At 39.3% G+C, this 15,097-nt stretch overlaps 1 protein-coding gene across 2 annotated transcripts in view; it reads right to left on the bottom strand.

Annotated features, from left to right (window-relative positions):
- Window positions 1-15,097, bottom strand: part of kctd5.L (potassium channel tetramerization domain containing 5 L homeolog) — a 38,089-nt gene that overhangs the window by 9,789 nt on the left and 13,203 nt on the right. For both annotated transcript variants that reach the window (XM_018234439.2, XM_041576177.1), the window contains exons 2-4: window positions 7,402-7,510; window positions 5,996-6,087; window positions 2,557-2,652 (exon numbers count right to left, since the gene is read on the bottom strand). In XM_018234439.2, the coding sequence (XP_018089928.1) occupies window positions 2,557-2,652; window positions 5,996-6,087; window positions 7,402-7,510 (297 nt within the window). The remainder of the gene's footprint in view (window positions 1-2,556; window positions 2,653-5,995; window positions 6,088-7,401; window positions 7,511-15,097) is intronic.

Below are 15,097 nucleotides of genomic sequence, written 5' to 3'. Positions count from 1 at the left end.
CAAAATCTAATGAAGCTTGCTGCCAGAGTTCTTTTCAACGAGACTTGCCGGCATCACAACATGCACAATACAATACTGAGCACTGTCCAGCCGGCAAGCTTCATCGAAATGAACTCTGGCAGCAAGCTTCATTAGGTTCTGCTATAAACAAACACCACTCCTATGAGCAGCACAACTTTCAATTCAAAGCCTATCAGCTCAGGAAACCACCTAAATTATATAGGGATGCAATGAATCCAGGATTCGGTTCGGCATTTTTCAGCAGGATTCGGAGTCAGCTGAATCCTTCTGCCCGGCACAACCTGAATCCTAATTTGCATATGCAAATTAGGGGCACGGAGGGAAATTGCGTGACTGTCACAAAACAAGGAAGTAAAAAATGTTTTCCACTTCCCACCCCTAATTTGCAAATGCAAATTAGGATTCCGATTCAGTATCCGGCCGAATCTTTCACAAAGGATTCGGCGCATCCCTAAAATTATATATTGGACCATGTTGGTGAAGGAATACCAGGCTCATTTGCTAAATCTGGACAACGTTGCACCAGGGTAGTAAACCATAGCAACCAATCAGTAAGCTGCAGGAAGAATGAAATAAATTTTGATTGGTTGCCATGGGTTACTGCCACGTTTTAGTAAATGAGCCCCAGTCTGTAGTTTGCACAGGGCACAGTGATGTATTGCTGGATACGCTTCTAATTATCTTTTCAATGACCCTGACACAATCTGAGGGATGAGCCCATCTGTGTTATTCATGTCAAATATACAATCTGCAATACCTGGGAGGGGGGGATACATTTCTGTGCAGTTAAATGGTTACTTAACTACGAACAGAATAGTTTGTCTATTAAAGAAGAAGGAAAGCTACCAAAGCAGTTTATTGCCAATAGATTAGCCACAATAGTGCAAGCTATAACTATTTATTATGCAGAATTCTTCACCATACCCGAGTAAACCGCTCTAGAAGCTCTCTCTGTTTGTTTAGGATGGAGGCTACCACACAAGTTTGTTGCGACATCATTTCCTGCCTGAGTTTCTCCCTGTTACTTATAGCTTTGAGCTCAGATTACAGCAGGGAGGGGGGAAAAGGGAAAGGAGCAAACTGAGCATGCTCAAGCCCTAGCCCTGGAGGTTTATGCTGAAAACAGGAAGTCTGATACAAAAGCCCATGTATACACAATAGAAGGAAAGAAAAGCTGTGTTTCTTTTGACAGAGGACTCAGCAGCATTACTTTAAGGGTTTACTGGTGTATTTATATAGACCTCTCTGATAAAGCTTACTTAATTTTAGCCTTTCCTTCTCCTTTAAACAATTGCATTTGGTTGAGTGTTAGTAGCAGGTCCATTTAAAAGCATCCTCTCGATGTTGTAATTAGACTTGCAACTGTATATTACTCAAATGGAGCTGTAATGAAGGTTCTGTAGCACCAATCAATACATAAATGCCTCAGAGACAAGTGATTGCTCTTGTTGAAATTGAATGCTACTGTTAATGGAGATCAGCAGGCATGCCTTGTATATTACTAGGTTTAACACATTTAACAGCACAGGTGCCAAGATTCCCAGAATTGGTGGATGAGCCGCAATATAAAGTGCATGATTCCATAGAGATAATGTGAATGGATCTCAAGGCCTTATGTCAAGGGCAAGCTCATGGTTTGAAGCAAGCTCATGTCAAGTGTAAAAATACTGCTTTACACACAACGCCAATAAAAGATATTCAGTACTCATGTGAGCTGTTAAACTTACACAGAAGAGAGAGAGATCGGACTAAACACAATGATACCTGAGAACGGTGTAACGCAAGCTCATACGTGTCTTTAGAATTCACTTGTGCGCAATGCACAGGTAAGAGTCCTGCAGCAGGTTAAGTACCCGCGGGTTAGCCGGTATAAACCTGCGGTACCATGCGGGTTGCAGGTAGAAGTTCCGGGAGTGGGTAGACGCAGGTCGGCGGTTCTGGCTTTGCAGGTCGTAGATTTTCTCAATAGCGAGTTTTAGTCCTTTTTTTCTGATCTCGCCCTACTTCTAATGATGTCACTTCCGGTTAACAATGACAGCACTTCCTACTTCTTGATGGTCAGCGGGTCGTGGATCAGGGTGCGGATAAGATACTTGCGGGTCGGGTTGCAGGTTTAACTAATTGTTTCCTCACAGGACTCTAGCACAGGTACCCTTGTAGACAGCTGGATTCTAAGAGTAATCATTGTGAGGTCTGGCCAACATAGATGTGATTCAATATTTGGTCACCTGACTAAGAAATTTATACATTTGGCGGCTATCAGACGAGAAAATTCCAGGATTCCAAGATTGATTGTCCATCAATCAGAGACCCTGTGCTTATAACATTGTGCTTTTTTTTACATTGGTCATATCGGATACAATTGCAATGGAATGTGTTATTTATTATGCTGGGTTTAACAAAATAAACTATGGTTTTGGAACAAGGTTTTAAGCATCAAACTGGCTCATCACAAAATTTGAGAGTCTATAAAGCTTAAATTAACTCACTACTAGAACGCAAAATTAGTGAACGGTTTTCACCGCACTGGATTACCTGTTCAAATTTCCATCCGTCAGACATTGTTGAAACCATTTGTGTCAGTTCTTCCTCTTGACACTGAAGCACTCTATAAACGTGTTTAACTGGCACCTGCAAGAGGGTATGAGAATTCCGGGTTAATGCAGGGATTATACATAAAGGGTGGCTGCATAATCAAAAAGTAACAAGGTAAATAACCCCCCCCCCCAGTCACCTATAATTAAATGTAAGCAATTACTAAAACAGGAAAAAAAATCTGGGGTTTCCTATGAATATTTCTAGCTTTTATACATTTTCAACAGGATAAATCTACTAGCTTTTGGCATGTATTCACCGTCTCTTCTTGCTCTGACTCCTTAAAGGGATTCGGTCATGATTTTTAGGATGTATTTTTAAATTATACTGTTTACATTGCAAATAATTCACTCTACAATATAAAATTTCATTCTTGAGCCAGCAAGTGTATTTATTTAGTTGTAATGTTGGAGTGTAGGCAGCCATCTCAGGTCATTTCGCTTGGACATGTGCTTTCAGAAAGAGCCAGCACTTTATGATGGAACTACTTTCTGGCAGGCTGTTGTTTCTCCTACTCATTGTAACAATGTGTCACAGTGGGACCTGGATTTTACTATTGAGTGCTGTTCTTAGATCTACCAGGCAGCCGTTATCTTGTGTTAAGTGAGAACTACATTTCCTGGAGAAGAGACGCGCTGTGCCAAAACACTGGCGTCAAGCAGGATTCGACGGAAATAAGGTAAGCAATGTCGGATGTTGTCGCAGCATTCATACGACACGACTGTTGGATACAGACGCTTCATCTGTATCGGACAGTCGTGTCGGATGAACGATGCCTTATTTTTCGGCGCATCCAACTTGACGCCATCATTTTGGCGCAGTGCGTGGGATCCGCTGGAAATGCACCAAAGTCGCCCATGTAGTTCTACCCTTAGGGAGCTGCTATCTGGTTACCTTCCCCTTGTTTTGTTGTTAGGCTGCAGGGGGGGGGGGCTGATATCACTCCAACAGTACAGCAGTAAAGAGTTACTGAAGTTTATCAAGTCACATGACTGGGGGCAGCTGGGGAACTTACAATATGTCTGGCCCCATGTCAGATTTCAAAATTAAATATATTAAAAAAAAAATGTTTGCCCTTTTGAGAAATGGATTTAAGTGCAGATTTCTGCTGGAGAAACACTATTAACGGATGTGTTTAGGGGAAAAAAAATAAAAAAAACATTTTCCCCCATGATAGTATCTCTTTAAGTAATTTTTCCCAGAATGGCTCTGTCTGCAGATACACTAATTAGCTTACACTGTTTTTTCAGTAGGAATTCCCTGAGCTTATTTGGCGATTATGCTTATTAGCTGCTGCATTCACACAATTTCAGTTTCTTTGCTGCTAAATGCTATATCCGATAATTCCACACAATGTTAAACACACTCAACAGCAGGCAGATCTACAAGTCAGGACATGGCAGAGATATTGTTAGCATTAACTGCCGCTGCTAAAATGGAGATTCGTTATCTAATGACGTCAATCTGAAGCTCAATGATTGTTTTGTCTGCTCTTCCCCAAGATAATTTATAAATGGAGGGCACTTTGTTAATGTTGTCCAGTTATCTGCTGTAGTGGAGGATTTCCATTTATGGAACATTTTGTGAATTTTCTTCCCCACTGTTTACTGAAACGCTAGCAGTCGCAGAACCACAGCTGAAGTCAAAAGGCGAGATTGGTTTACACCTCCAGGACACACTTGAATAAGAACAGCAGAACCGAGTAGTGGGACGGATGGTGAGGGAGTTGATCTGTCTGGAGGATTACTGTAGTCTGTGCACAAATACTTCATGTTGAACAGAACTACATGTCACTCACGGAGGTCCAACGTGACGCTGCAAAGCAACCAACCTTGACACCTAACACGCAATTAAATACCAACCTGAATGCAGATAGTCATGGGACGCTGCCGTCATCTTTTCTCTTGCACCATATTAAGCAATTATTTTATTTCTCGATCACAAAGCAAGGGACTGCTTTGATTGCCCTAAGCATTGGAATAAGCTTTTCCTGCAAGCACCAATAGAACTTTAATATGCTACTTGGTTTAACACTACAAATGTTACATTTATATTGCATTTACATTACAGTGCTAGCTTGCCTCCAGTACCCCAGTTTGCTAAAAACCTTAATCGGATTCTGTCGTGATTTTTATGGTCTCGTTTTTATTTCTAAATTATACTGTTTACACTGCAAATAATTCACCCTAAATTTCATTCCTGAACCAGCAAGTGTATTTCTTTTTATTTGTAATATTGGTGTGTAGGCAGCCATCTCCGGTCATTTTGCCTGGTCATGTGCTTTCAGAAAGAGCCAGCACTTTAGGATGGAACTGCTTTCTGGCAGGCTGTTGTTTCTACTACTCAATGTAACTGAAGGTGTCTCCATGGGACCTGGATTTTACTATTGAGTGCTGTTCTTAGATCTATCAGGCAGCTGTTTTCCTGTGTTAGGAAGCTGCTATCTGGTTATCTTCCCATTGTTCTGTTGTTAGGCTGCTGGGGGGAAAGGGAGGGGGTGATATCACTCCCAACTTGCAGTACAGCAGTAAAGAATGACTGAATTTTATCAGAGCACAAGTCACATGACTGGGGCATCTGGGAAACCGACAATATGTCTAGCCCCCAGATTTCAAAATTAAATTAAAAAAAATTCTCTTTTGAAAAAAAAAAAAAACGAATTTCAGTGCAGAATTCTGCTGGAGCAACACTATTAACTGATGCATTTTGAAAAAAACATGTTTTCCCATGACAGTATTCCTTAAACATTGCAAAACAAAAATTGTTGGCAAATAAGCTAAATTAGGGACTTTATGCAAAGAGTTGAAGTGCATTTTATGGCCCTTGTGCTTAGCTTAATGAAAGATCTCCCATATATATAACCAGCTTTGCAGCTGGGCAAAAATGGTTGTAACAGCATAAGTAGCAACCATCAATAGGGTGATGCTAATAACACAGGAAGACATAAATTCTATGCATTACTCAATTCTCTTTCATACAAGGGAGCAATAAACATCTGTAATTTTTGCGAACAGTAAAGCGGGCTGAATGGTATAGGAGTAAAGGATGTGACACACATCCCCAGTTGACCTAATACTTAAGCACACAAGATACTGTACGGACTAAAAATAGATGCCAGTGTTCTTATCTGGCACTGATCCGAAAGCCTAAGGTGACAATAAGCCAAGGGTAAAGGCTTACAGTCTGAAAGTGTATACTGGAACCCACGTGAGATACAGGCAGCAGTCTCAGAGAGGGGGGGAGCAAAACATTCATCCTCAAACACTTTGGTCTGGTTAGTCAGATGCACAAAGGATAAGTGCAGTAAGACATTCAAAAGCAATTTTGTGTTCAGAAACATTAACGGGAAATGTGTCAGGAGAATAACAGCGAGCCTTACCTGTGATGTTTTGCTGTCTCTTTCCCGTATTCTGTCCTTAACTAATTTTATTAGCGATGTGATGTTATAGAATTCGGCTTCTTCCAGAACACCTGTATATTAAAGCAGATTTTGTAGAAAGAATAGAGATTTAGGGAAAAGAAAGGGATTTTTTTTCTAAACTTGCATTTACCTGCAAGCCTACTTAATGAAGCACATTGCATACACATATTATGTACAGTGCTGGCATAATTCTGACAATCCTGCATGCAGTTGGCCATGCAGGTAAAATGGAGCCATAACCAGCCCAGATTAGTTTCAACTTCCATGAGGATTCCATTGAGCTAACTTTTAGAAAGGAAGGAAGGAAGGAAGGAAGGAAGGAAGGAAGGAAGGAAGGAAGGAAGGAAGGAAGGAAGGAAGGAAGGAAGGAAGGAAGGAAGGAAGGAAGGAAGGAAGGAAGGAAGGAAGGAAAGAGAGAGAGAGAGAGAGAGAGAGAGAGAGAGAGAGAGAGAGAGAGAGAGAGAGAGAGAGAGAAATAGACTTTCTATTCAGATCCTACACTATTCCTACCAATGCATGGTTGCTAGGGTAAACTTGGACCCTAGCAACCAATGCATGGTTGCTAGGGTAAACTTGGACCCTAGCAACCAGATTGCTGAAACTGCTGAATAAAAAGCCAAATAAAAAATGAAAAGCAATAGCAAATGGTCTCATAATATCACTCCCTACATCATGATAAAAGTTAACTCAAAGGTGAACAGTTTCTAACCAAAAAACAATTTTATTTGGCACTTTGGTAGTACTTTGCAAAAAGTGAGCATCCCCTTTAAAGGTAACCTGGTCATAGTAATATAGTAAGTTAGGTTGAAAAAAAGACACCTGCCCATCAAGTTCAACCTTTTAACTTTTTTTTAACCTGCCTAACTGCTAGTTGAGTAGGTCCTTCTTCCCCCCAGTATGGGCCTCTGAACAGGCAGCAAACCCTGTGCTGTTTACAATGGCTTACAAGTAGAAAAGGAATTACCTGTAGAAAACATGAAGTAGCTTATCACTTTACCATAGCTTTTTATTGAAGGATTTCAAGCACTACGTGTGTCAGCCAAACCAAGCTTCATCAGGTGCATTTGTGCTATGTAGACCGATCACAACAATGTGATTCAAAGCTGTGTGTTCCTTTTATTTGTAAAAAGACAGTTTACTCAGACAGAATCTGAAACTCTTTTTTCTTGCTCCCATCCATCCAAGCTTGTTACAATGTGCAGCCTGGACAAGCAAAGTATAAGCCAGCATTCTGTTGATGCAAGCCAGATGCCTGGATACTCATTTTCTTCTACTGTCTGAATATAACTTTATGCAGAGACAAATCTGCACATCAGTGTATCGTCCTTAGAAACTAAATTAATACAGGAAAAGGGCACGCTTACCTTCTTCTGCTAGGTCTCTGTTTATCACAAGTTTTCCGTGTCTCAGATAGTTCAATACTGGACCGAAGTATGTAGGGTCTCGGTCTATCAGATATGCTCCAGTTTCATCCTAAAAGATTAAATAAAACTTGTTACAAACATATTCCTGGCCCAGTGCTTGGTGCAGTAAATATTATACAGGCATAATCATAGGCAAACATTACAACTATGCAACATCCATTAGTGTATAAGTATTAAAGCAATTGTTCAGAATAAAACTAAAAAAACTGGGTAAATAAATAGGCCGTGCAAAATAAAAAATGTTTTCAATATACTGAGTTAGCCAAAAATGTAATGTATAAAGGCTGGAGTCTAACATAACAGAACACTACTTCCTGCTTTGCAGCGCTCGTGGTTTCCACAGATTGGTTACCAGGCAGTAACCAATCGGAGACTTAAGGGGGATCACATGGGTCATAACAGTGTGCTTTTGAACCAGAATGTGGAGGATCAATTGCAAACTCCTTGAACATTTATGTCCCATGTGGCAACCCCTAAAGTCGCTGACCAACTCAGAGTTAGAGCAGGAAAAAGCAGGAAAGTAGTGTTCTGGCTATTATGTTAGACATCTGCTCACAGCCTTTTTAGATTATATTTTTGGCTAACTAACCATATTGGAAACATTTTTTTATTTTGCACAGCCTATTTACCCAGTTTTTATTTTTACGCTTAACTGTTCCTTTAAGTATTTCATCAACAGATCTACAGTATACCAAGAACCTTTTCATCTGGCCTTATATTTTGTATGATTTCTGCTCTATTTCCGGGATGATTCTAGAACTGCTATCTGGCTGTTGGGGGTGCATTTAATTTCACTAATTCTTAAATGTAATCTCTTATCTTTAATCAGGCCCTTTCCTATTGATCTTCCATTCTGATTTCCTATCTGCTGCCTATTTGCTAGGATAATGAAGCCGTAGCTACTAGACAGCAAGTGAAATTCCAAGCCGGCAAGAACAGTGCACGGGTCAGGCAAACATGGCCATGAATGGTGTCTGACAAATCCAAGAAGAGCACAGCAGCATATCCCTTACAAACTGCATTATTTATGCTAAGGCAATGCTAAGTACTAGTAATGAGTGTAGGAAAGGACACTAGCTCTATATATAAAAAAAATAATAATATTATATTACAATAAGCAAAACCCCTTGCTTCTAAAGCCAATGGCATTTTAGAAACTTTTTTTTTTTTTTTTTTTTTTTTAAATGCCAACAAATATCCAAGTTGAAACTCGGCACAATAAAAAAGGAAAAGCTGTTCTGAGATTTCCATTTTTTTTGCCATTTACTTTTTTGAACAGGGGGGAAAAAAGGGAATATGCCCTTTGCTTACAAACCCTCTGCGACTTGACCTTGTAAGCTGAAATTGGATTGAAAATATAGACACCAGATGTGTTGAACTTTTATTTCTCACACAAGAAGATAAAAAGATAAACAGGAGTCAAATGCCATTCATAGAACTATGCATCCTCAGTTTCTTTGCTTTGCATCACCTTATAATAAAATACACACACACTTTCTTTACTCAAAGGAATAAACAGAACCAAATTTTCAGTCGCCCTATTCATTTAACAAAGTGTAGGACATAGGTGTATATTGCCCTTTTAACCCGGAAAGTGATGTATCCCTGTTTAAAAATAAAATTGCTGCTTTCAAGACACACACCAGTGCACAAGGTCAAATACAAGGATTTCCGACGCCACCTATGAAACAAAGCCTGCAGATTTGCACTTGAGAATGTATTCAGCATGAAGCAGCATTAACCGTGTGCCATGATCTATTTCAGCAGTAATAGGATCAAGACATGCCCAGGTCACTCTCTGCAATAACACTTAAGTGTACAGCACAACAAAACTACAGTCCATTTATTGGTATTTATAAAAATTGTAGATTTGTGAATTTTTAATGAACCTCCACCCTTTGTCCCTTTCTGCATCTTGCCAAGTGATTGAGGGTTTATAAACTATTTATACACAATCAACTGATTAAAAATGGATATATGCATGCAAATAAAACCGTTTTAAAAAAAGAAAATTGATATATGCAAACAGAAAAAAAAAAAAATAGAAGCCTAATCTGTTAAAACCAGCTTCCTTCCTCTCAGCTTATTGTTCCTCATGACTACAATGTTTTTAACATGTCAATTACGCCTACATTTCTCAAATAGGTTACTTTGATAAATGTGTTTAACATAAGCTTGTTTACAAACTGCTGGCAGAGTGCTTGGGGAACACTGAAATGCATTAGTTAAAAGGAAAACTTGAAACCCAAAATGAATACTGGAATATACTGTATATTTAAGTAAATACTGCCCTTTTACAGCTCTTGCCTTGAACACCATTTTGTTTGTTTTTTTTAAACTATTATTTATTTCCAGCAATCCGCCATGACGTTGTGCACTTGTATTGCATTGCATTCACATTAATACATAGCTTTGTACTGGACAATTTAACTTGGCGAAACCTCTTGAGAATGGTAGAGCTAGATAGAAGAGCAAATAGAAAAAGGTAGGAGAAAAATAAGGAAAGCATTGAGAAAGACAGAGAAACCATAAAGAGGGGGAGAGGGATAGCTAGTTTTCAGAAAAAGGGGTGTTTATAGATGTTAACGCCCATTCGAACCTCGCCGATTACCTTATTGCTCACTAGATACCTTTAGCCTCTTATTTTAGGCTATGGATGACCCTTTATTTACTGACCCCACAATCCTCCCTCCTTACCAAGTTTCCAAGTACTGTTGTCAGTGCATTATTTGTCCCATTTTAGCCAGCAGAATCAAGACAGTCTATAGCAGGGGTCCCCAACCTTTTTCACTCGTGAGCAACATTCAGATGTAAAAAGAGTTGGGGAGCAACACAAGCATGCAAAATGTTCCTGGGTTGCGCCAAATAAGGGATGTGATTGGCTATTAGTAGCCCCTATGTGGACTGGCACCCTACTGGAGGCTCTGTTTGGCAGTACATCTGTTTTTTATGCAACCAAATCTTGTCTCCAAGCCTGGAATTAAAAAATAAGCACCTTCTTTGAGGCCACTGGGAGCAACATCCAAGAGGTTGGGGAGCAACATGTTGCTCACGAGCTACTGGTTGGGGTTAACTGGTCTATAGGGTAGTTCTTTGAGTCCTGTTTCCTGTTGGTGTAGGATTCATTTCTTATGATCCAAAGTGTCCAAATGTTAATAAACTTAGTGGGACATCCTCTTGCCGTATAAATTTGTTCAAGTATTGGAAGTGTCTGTTCCACTAAACTAAACCAATCCAGAAGTTGTGTGTGGGTGGAGATTGTTCCTTCCTGAACTATCATTTTGTGATGGTCTCTGTGCTGCCTCAGAGATCACCTGACCAGAAATACTGCAGCTCTCTAACTGTAACAGGAAGAAATGTGATAACAAAAGACAGAACTCTGTCTGTTCATTGGCTCATGTGACCCAACAAATATAGTTTGTTTGGTATGTTTGTGTGCACCTGAAATCATACGATCCCAGGGGGCTGCCCTTATTTTTTCAAATGGCAGGTTTTTTTTATTATTACCCAATGGCACATATTATGAAAATGGTTTATTCACACGAAGCAGGGTTTTACATATGAGCTGTTTTATGCTATATCTTTTTATAGAGACCTACATTGTGTAAGGGGAATAGTTAAGTAAAACTACCTACAAGCTCTGAAGAGATTTTTTAAAGGGGACAATCAGCAATGTAAAGCTGGTCATACATAGAGATCCGTTCATTTGGCGAGGTTGCCAAACAAACAAATTTCTCCCCACTATATCCACCTTGAGATGGACGTTATTGGGCTGATTGGATCGTGGGCCCTAGGGCCCAACGATCGGATCACAACAAGGAGAACATGGCAGTTGGATCGAAGACTGCATCAATGGACCGATAAGATGCAGACTATCTGTCAACAGCTTATATCTACATGGGGGCCTTAAGACTTCTGGTTGGCACTTTTTTAGTTTACAGTAAGCTTTGATTGTGAGGTAATCAGTGCTATCTTAAACTTAAGATGGTCATTTTCTACTTTTTGAATTTGTTTTTATTGGTATTACAGGTATGGGAAAGGTTATCCAGAATGCTCAGGACATGGGGTTTTTTCCGTAATTTGAATCTCCATACTTTAAGTACACAAAAAAATAATTTAAACAGTAAATAAGCCCAATAGAACGGGGTTGCCTCCAATAAGGATTGATTAAATCTTAGTTTGGATCCAGTACTTGGTATTGTTTTCATATTACAGAAAAAATATAAATAATTTTAAAAAAATGTAATTATTTGATTAAAACCGAGTCTTCGGGAGATTGTCATTTGGAGCTTTCTGAATAATTGAGTTTCCATATAACAGATCCTATACTTTATTTAGTAGTCTGGACTACAAATATTTAGAAGACACATCCCTTAGAATCACTAGTATAGCAACTTGCTGATAGCCCAGTCTATTGGGTGATTGTTAAACATAGGCAGCTGCTGAAAATCACAGTGGAAATTCATCACACTAGGAAGGTCAAAATATAACAGAGATTGTAAAAACTGCACGAGTAATGAACAAAGCAATATGTAAAATCTTTGGGCTGAAGTTCTATATTGCAATAACCTGCTTTCATAAAAACTAAAGCTTTCCTACATATCAGAAACTGCAAATAAAAAAAATCGAAAACACTGCTGTAAAATAGGACAATCAGTGAATTCACAGGTATGTTTTTTTTTAATCCAGATACCCATTAGATCTACATACCTTAAGTCTACTAGAAAATCATGTAAAACCCAATAGGCTGATTTTACTTCCAATAAGGACCAATTAGATCTTAGTTTGGATCAAGTACAAGGTACTGTTTAATTATTGCAGATAAAGAATAAAAAATATTTAATTGCATAAGGGAGATAGATGGCCTTTCTGTAACTCGGAGCTTTCTGGATAACACCTCCCATACCTGTATTGTATTATTGTTTGAATGCCTAGTACAAATATACTTAAATGAAAGTTTAATGAAAAAGCTTCCTCTTACATAAGAGGAACAGCATTTCAGCAAATGAGATCAGAAAGTCATAGCATGGACTAGCACAACTGAACAAGAAAAGGGGTGCTTTGCAATACACAATTGATCTGACTAAGCTTAAACAAAACACCTGAAAGAAAAAAAAGTTCTGCCTATGTGGATAATATCCCTTACCTTTGAGAAATGATTAATGAATTTGCGTGTACCCATTATAAATGGTTGAGCAGCAATATCAGGCTTTTACGCACATGGAGAGCAGATGCTTCTATGTAATTATTTTAATTTGGTTGCTTTTGCCATCTTGCTATAGGCATCTAAACAAATCATGAACTCCCAAGACGTGCAGTGTTTTCCTTATTGTGTTTCAGACACTTGTGGCTGTAAATAATTAGTGTTATGCATGCAGAGGCCTGGTAAACAGGAGTGAGATCATCCCGACCCATCCAACTGCTTAGGCTATGGGCACACAGACTGTTGCCAGCCTGCCTATTTTTGCAAAAATCGGAGAAGACAAACCAAGAGAAGATCTGCTCAGTGCCCCTGCTCCATTGATTTGAATCTGATCAGCCTGTGCGCGGCCACAGACAAGGTGAGGTCAGCCCAAATATGCAGACTATACCCCCCCAAACAATGCAGGTCTCTATAAAAAGATATCGCATAAAGCAGCTCATATGTAAAGCCCTGCTTCATGTAAATAAACCATTTTCATAATAATATACTTTTTTGTAGTATGTGCCATTGGGTAATCATAAATAGAAAACTGCCATTTTAAAGAACAAGGGCTGCCCCCTGGGATCGTACGATTCACGGTGCGCATAAACATACCAAACAAACCATACTTGTTAGGTCACATGAGCGAATAACAGACAGAGTTCTGGCTTTTGCTTCAACACTTCTTCCTGTTACAGTTGTAGTATTTCTGGTCAGGTGATCTCTGAGGCAGCACACAGACCATCACGAAATGGTGGTGCAAGGAAAGAGATGTAAAAGGGCAAGATTTACTTAAATATATAGACCAGTTTGGCAAGATTCTTTAATATGCTCCTTAATATTATGTAAACTTTTGCTTAAGTATTCATTTTGGGGGTATATTTTTGATTTAACTTGCTCAGGAAACGCCCAACTGCACTTGCATTTCACAAAGCAAATAGTTTTAAATTAGTCAGTAAATCATTAATAAAGGATTTTTAAAACGTTTTTTTTTTTTTTAAATTTCATTTACATCATTTTTGTAAAATTATTTTTTAAAATTGACAATTTCCAAACAAACAGGCAAAATTCAAACTGAAAGCCATCCTTACTGGGAAACCAGCAATGTTTAGAAATGGTACAGTCCAAAATAACCAGGAAGGGATTAGGGTACTCTTTTTAAACCAGTGACAATTCAGGGAAAAAGCCTGACAGTCAATGAATGTCACGGTTATCCTTAGAGAAATAATGGTTGTTCCAAAAGCGGTCAACCAGAGACTTTGACACCACTGAACCGGAGCAGCTCTCAGAACAAATTGCAAGAATTGAAAGACATTTCACAGCAAGAGGAGGATAAGCTGGTGGCTTCACACAGTGCAAATACCACACATATAGAGATGATCAGTGTTGGCAGATACTGGAAAAATGAAAAGGTTCCACGACAGGTTCCCAAGATTCACCAGGTACTGGCAGAGGTCTAGATGCACCACCCTGAGCCTTCAGGGGAGCGGGCAGGATCCAACCATATTGATGTAGAGCAGACACCCAAAATGCAGTCTACCAAACAGACGTATAAAATCCAACGCTAAGTTTATTTAGGTACACATAAAGCTAGCCTGCATGTTGGCAGACTCACACTAGTTGGTGGCCCACCATTTTTATAATCACTGTAATGTATATAATAATTTGGCTTAATCTGATCCTTGGAGCCAATTCAGTTTTATTCTAATGCAAATGAACCCTATCCAATAGAAAGTCTGGTCCCATTCACTGACCAGTAACCTTCTAATTGCGTTTAGACTGGCAGAGTCAAGCAGCTAAAATGTAATCTTCTATCAGTTGCTTTAGATGCACATTTGAGTCTGTCTAATTGCCTTGTTAAAGGGGACCAGTCACCCCAAAAAAATATTCAAAATCCTATTATATCACATTAGTCAAGCAGGCAGACACCATTTTGTGGACACTGTTATTAAGACAAGCCTTGCATCATCTCAGAATCATCTTTGTGCACCAGAATGGGGGACCCAATGTCCATCCCTATGCCATGACTACATAATTAAACAGTGAAGAGAACAGGGGAATGTGGGAGAGCAGTGACATCTAGGAAGTGCTGAATTGAAAGTGAAAGTAGTTGTCTGCCCTGCCTCTATGCCCAAGGCATAGAGGAGGGGCAGACAATATTTAATCGACAGCTGAGATTTTTAAATGAGCTTACAACAGCTATGAATGGAGGACTTTTATTATACAGATTTGTGTGTCTGGGTGACAGGTTCACTTTAAAAAGTTATAAGGCCTTTCTTTTTAGCGCCTCCACATTATCGTGACTATTGTAACCCATTGTGTTATAAATATATGAATCTAACATGAAGGTTGCACTCTCAAAATGGGAAAGGGGCACTATGGGGCAAATTTACTAACCTCCAAAAATTCACCAGCGACGGCTTCGCTCACAGCGCAACACTTCGCCAGGCATAG

Source organism: Xenopus laevis, chromosome 9_10L (assembly GCF_017654675.1).
Source record: "Xenopus laevis strain J_2021 chromosome 9_10L, Xenopus_laevis_v10.1, whole genome shotgun sequence".
Taxonomy (NCBI): domain Eukaryota; kingdom Metazoa; phylum Chordata; class Amphibia; order Anura; family Pipidae; genus Xenopus; species Xenopus laevis.
This window is presented reverse-complemented; position numbering and strand designations above follow the sequence as displayed.